The 5,116-nt window shown below is 43.0% G+C and overlaps 1 protein-coding gene across 1 annotated transcript; it reads right to left on the bottom strand.

The window, feature by feature from the left end:
• Nucleotides 1–2,422: 2,422 nt before the first annotated feature.
• On the bottom strand, nucleotides 2,423–3,496 carry LOC109022007. Its single transcript, XM_019004776.1, has 3 exons — nucleotides 3,352–3,496; nucleotides 3,100–3,244; nucleotides 2,423–2,993 (listed from the first exon to the last, which is right to left on the bottom strand). The coding sequence occupies exons 1-3, from the start codon at nucleotides 3,494–3,496 to the stop codon at nucleotides 2,423–2,425; spliced, it is 861 nt and encodes a 286-aa protein (XP_018860321.1).
• Between the last annotated feature and the right edge of the window lie 1,620 nt (nucleotides 3,497–5,116).

Genomic DNA, 5,116 nt, shown 5'->3' with positions numbered 1-5,116 from the left:
CAAAAATGTGTGTTTTCCATTCCCCTTATTTCTTCTCCCCCAGTTAATACCCTATTTCTCTCATTTGAGATTTCTCCCGCCCTTCCCCACACCATATTCCCACTGATGCACCGTTGCTGGCGCACTTAGGTGGTAAGTCTCTTTTTCCTCTCCCCCCCCCCCCCCCCCCCCGGCGATGTCTCTTTCTCACTCTCTCCATGTGTTGGATCGTAGAATATTTCTCTACAATGTTTGGTGAACACTGATTGAAAAGTAAGGAACGATGCAACAATGCTTCAATGTACCATTTTTGCATTTGTCGTGGTTTTATATAATATGGTGGGTTAATTTTATGAGGTGTCAGGATTAGGGTTTATGAGATGCAAACCAACCCAACTTCATGTTTTGATAAATTTTCATGTTTTAAAAACTAAAATATTCCATCTTCATATATCCCATCTGCCCCAACACCCCTTCCCTCACCCCAAATTTGCTCTCCGAACATAAATGACAAAACACTCTATTTGCTTTTCATCAATTGGAAGTGGACTCTAACAAACTTTTTTTTTTTCAACAATGAGGATATCTCCTCCCTTTATTGATTTAAAGCTCAGCGTACAAGGCCCGTACAAAGCAGAGAACCCAAGCTGAGGCCGAGTTACAGGACCAACACTAAGACCCAAACAAAACAGAGCTTGCACTACGACTCCAACGAACTTTCTAAAAATTACAAAACAAGACCCACGCTAATCAATTCTATCAAAGCACTAAGGCTAAGCCATTTACGATACATTTCGAATATAAAGGAGACCAAGTTTATCTGTCCTAATCAACCCCATCAAATTTGGGGGGGGGGGGGGGGGGGGGGGGGGGGGGGGGGGGGGGGGGGTTGGATGCCATCTTAGTCCAGAGACCTGCAAATTCTTCCGATGCTTTCTAGGCCAAGAAGTCAGCTGGGCATTGGCTTATCTGAAAACATGTTGAATTGAAAACATCTTGCCTCTTAGTAAGGCCATCAACTCCTCCCAAAAGTCTACCAGGTACCAAATTGGGCATTTTACTCTTCTAAACCAGTTTACCACAATTAAGGAGTCCATCTCTATTTGAATCTTGTCCAAACCTTTTTGATAGATTTCCCACACTCCCAGGAGAAGTGCCATGAACTCAGCATAGTTATTTGTGCCATGATTGAGTGGAGAGGCAAAAGCGAAAATCATGTTACCTACGGTATCCCATAGAATTCCCCCTGCACCTGCCTTCCCCGGGTTTCCTCCACTGCTTTCATCCACATTGAGTTTAAGCCAGCCATGGATAGGACGATGCCAATAAACAACTTGAACCTTTTTTCTCCTTTGGTTTTTCGGTTGGATTTGCAGATCTAACATCTTTTCATCTTGAACCGATAAAGGCTTAGTTGTGCGCAGCTTTTCACTTAGCTTAACTATCCATAGGTGAATAGTCCTCCAAGTCTCCTCCACAGAAACGGAGCCTCCTTCCATTCTTACCTTGCATCTGCGAAGCAAAGCACCCAAGTGACAATGGTAGGAATTATGCCAATTAGTAGCCCTCTAGTAGTTGACTCGGAGGCTCTGTTAAACCATGCTTGCATAGTTTCTTTCCAGGTGCTAAACTGAGATCTCAGTATACCAACCTAGACAGCACATTTTTGCCATATGGCCCGCACCATTTCCCCATTAGCTAGCACGTGATTCAAGTCTTCATAGGCGCCTCTCACACAACAATTGCACTTGAAAACTAGAGGAATGCCCACTCGTCTTACTCTATCATCTAGACTAAGAGCATTATTAAAACTTTTCCACATTGTGATTACCATCTTCTTTGGAAGGCATGGATGCCAAACCCAATTTGACCATCTGATTTTTGGGGCTTTAATGCGGATGCACTCCCAAGCACTCTTAGCAAAGAAATTTCCATCTTCTTTAGGCAACCAAATAAGAATATCCTCTCCATTTTGCTGGCTACTAACCGTATTTATTATCTTTTGCACTTTTTGGGTTCCCACCAATCGATGTAGCAGCTCCAGGTCCCAACCGTCCTCGAGCCAAATATCTTTTAATTTCAAATTAGGTGCCGTGACAAGAGAGTTGGTAGCAAGTATTTCCTCCCCCAACCATTTATCAAACCAAAATGAAACCTTACCCTCCCTTGACTTCCACTTAGAATGATCAATGACATCCAGAATGCATCTCATTATAAGTCTCAAAACTGCAACCCTTTGGAAGGGATTACAAGAGAAATATGGCCCTCCTTCACATATTTAGCTTTAAAGAAATGGGACCATAAGGAATCAGTTGTCAATAACTTCCAAGCTAACTTCATGCGTAAAGATCTTTGGATCCCCTGGAAATTGTGAATACCAAGGCCCCCTTCACTAGCCGGGATGCATAGCTGGGCCTAGTTTTTCCAATGTTTCTTTGGCTTATCATCCTTGTATCCCCAGAAGAAGTTGCTCATTGATGGATGTGAGTAAGTGGATGGGAATGCTACTGAGTACATGTTTTACCAAAATCAGTTTGGCCCCACTAGATAAAAGCTGGGATTTCCAGCCTCCAATCCTAGCACCAATTTTCCCAACAAGTTCATCAAAATGATTAGAATTTAATCTACCAGAAACCATAGGAACACGCAAGTATTTGAAAGGAAATGATCCTTCTGAGAACCTGGTGATCTGCAGTAGTTGTCTTCTTCTGATTGGAGATATGAGATTCGAAAAAATAATAGCAGACTTCTCCTTTCTTGCTTTTTGCCCAGACCATGTTTCATAGAGTGCGAGGGACTCCGAGATAGCCTTAAGAGATGTTTTACTGCCATTAGCAAAAATGACTATATCGTCGGCATAGAGGAGGTGTGATATGGTTGGAGCACCCTTTGGGAGAGAAAAGGTAACAATCCGCCCTTCCTGAAATCCTTTTTTCAGAGGTCTTGACAAAATTTCCTCCACAATAATGAACAAGTATGGGGAGATGGGATCTCTGTCACAAGCCACGGGCTCCCTAGAAAAAAACTTTAGCAACCCCATTCATCACCACTGAGAACCAGGGAGAAGATATACAATGTCGGATCAAAGAACAAAAAGCTTCAGAAAAAGTGAAAGCCAACAAGACATGAATCATGAAATTCCACTCAATGTTATTGTATGCTTTTACCGTATCAACTTTCATCACCACATTACCTCCTCGAGCCGGCTTGTTTAGGTACTGAATCATTTCCTGTGCTAGGCTCACATTCTCAAAAATGCTCCGGCCTGAGATAAAAGCACCTTGTTCTTCAGAGATTATCTTGGGGAGCAAAGGGGAAAGGCGGCTCACCAGGATCTTAGTACAAATCTTGTTTTCGCTAGGATCTTAGTACAAATCTTGTAGAAAACAGAACACATGCTGATGGGTCGGAATTTATCAGAACTCTTTTGATTGTCCACCTTAGGGATAAGAACGAGTAGTGAAGAAGTAAACTCCTGCAGAATACTAATACCTCGGAAAAACTCGTGTACCGCCATCATTACATCCTCTTCCACAATTTCCCACCAAGCCTTGTAGAAACCAGATCCAAAGCCATCTGGGCCCGGACTACTATCAGTGGGAATGGAGAACAAAGCCTATTTGACTTCTTGGATTAAAGGAAGTTCTAGAAGAGAATGGTTTTCCTCTTCAACCACCTTCATTATCAATTGAGTCAAGTCTGGAGGTGCCGCTTGGTGATTCGAGGATAGAATATTTTTAAAATATTCTACTGCCCCTAAGTGGATTTCCTCTGGTGTGTTCAAGGAAATCTCATCGTTGATTCTAATTGGTTTAACTGTTTTCAGATTCTTTGTAGCCATAATCTTGAAGAATTTTGAGTTTGCCTCCCCTTTTTCTAACCAATTCTGTTTTGCTTGTTGAGCCACTAGGGTTTCTCCCTGCTGATCAAAGCATCAAGTTCAATCTTGGATGCCAATAGATCCATCTCTACTTCCTTTGAGAATCCCCCCTACAGCTGCTCTTCCAGCAGGCAAAGCCTCTCCTCAAGGAGACTGATATGATTAGACATCCACCCGAAAACTTCTCGGTTCCATTTTCTGAGCACTCCCCTCAAGTGTTTCGGCTTTCAGGCGAGTCTCACCATTCCCACCGAGTTCTGATCCGATTCCCAAGCACTTACCATGCATGCTTTAAACTGGTCGTGACTGGTCCACGTGTTGGAATTTGAAGGGGCTAAATCTGTATTTATTCTCAGTCGGTTCCAACGACACCAACATGGGCGCATGATCCGAGCTCAGCTTGGGAAGGTAATCACCAAAGCATGTTGGGGAGTCCAGCAGCCAGGCTAAATTAACTAGCGCTCTATCCAATCTCGCATAGCTTTTAGATCCACCATAGTGGCCATTACACCACGACAAATGGTTTCCATTAAAAGACGAATCTGAGAAGTCGACGCTGTCTATAAAGTAATTAAATTCCTCTATCGTTATAAGGGGCCTGGGCTTGCCACCTACCTGCTCAGTATCAGACCTGATAACATTAAAATCTCCAAGGGCCATCCAAGGGAGGTTCCTCAGGTTCAACCTTTGGAGTTCCTCCCATAGGGATTGTCTTTCTCCATAATTACATTTCGCATACACAAAGGAAACCCAAAACTTCCTCTCATTAACCACCAGAGTGATGCTCTGGTCACTAAGGCCCTGCACATCAATCCTGACTCCTTTATCCCATAACACCCAGAATTTTCCTCCTTCCTCAATGTTCAGGACATATCCTTCGAATAAGATGTCACTCTGCAATCTTCTCAATTGTTGTAAATCAACAAAAGGTTCTGCAAGTGCCATACTGCTCGGCTTCTTTTGTTTGATAGTTTTAGTTAACCTTTTCCTAGAGGTGCTGAGACCTCTTATATTCCAAAAAAGAATGTTAAACATCACAGGTTGAGTTTTGTAGGCTTGCTTTTAGCCCGAGTGGAACACCTCGGATTGGGACCCAGTTTCTCACCAACCTTCTGAGTTCTCTCCTCATTATCAGAGAGGAAATCCTTTTCCTTTTGAATATGTGCCTCTAACTTGCTTGCTTCCCCTGTAAGAAAAGGGCGAGATAAGCCGCCATCTTCCCTGAGATTACCATCTGAAAACTGTGCCAAGGCTACT

This window comes from Juglans regia, chromosome 5, assembly GCF_001411555.2.
Source record: "Juglans regia cultivar Chandler chromosome 5, Walnut 2.0, whole genome shotgun sequence".
Classification (NCBI taxonomy): Eukaryota; Viridiplantae; Streptophyta; class Magnoliopsida; order Fagales; family Juglandaceae; genus Juglans; species Juglans regia.
This window is presented reverse-complemented; position numbering and strand designations above follow the sequence as displayed.

Bases quoted from the DNA above. Each gene is read 5' to 3' on its own strand.
- LOC109022007 (XM_019004776.1), bottom strand. From the start codon at position 3,496: ATGGCGGTACACGAGTTTTTCCGAGGTATTAGTATTCTGCAGGAGTTT. The intron at 3,245-3,351 runs GTACTAAGATCC...CTTTTATCTCAG, and splicing joins TTCTGTTTTCTACAAGATTT to GCCGGAGCATTTTTGAGAAT. The intron at 2,994-3,099 runs GTTGGCTTTCAC...GTTTTTTTCTAG, and splicing joins AATTTCATGATTCATGTCTT to GGAGCCCGTGGCTTGTGACA.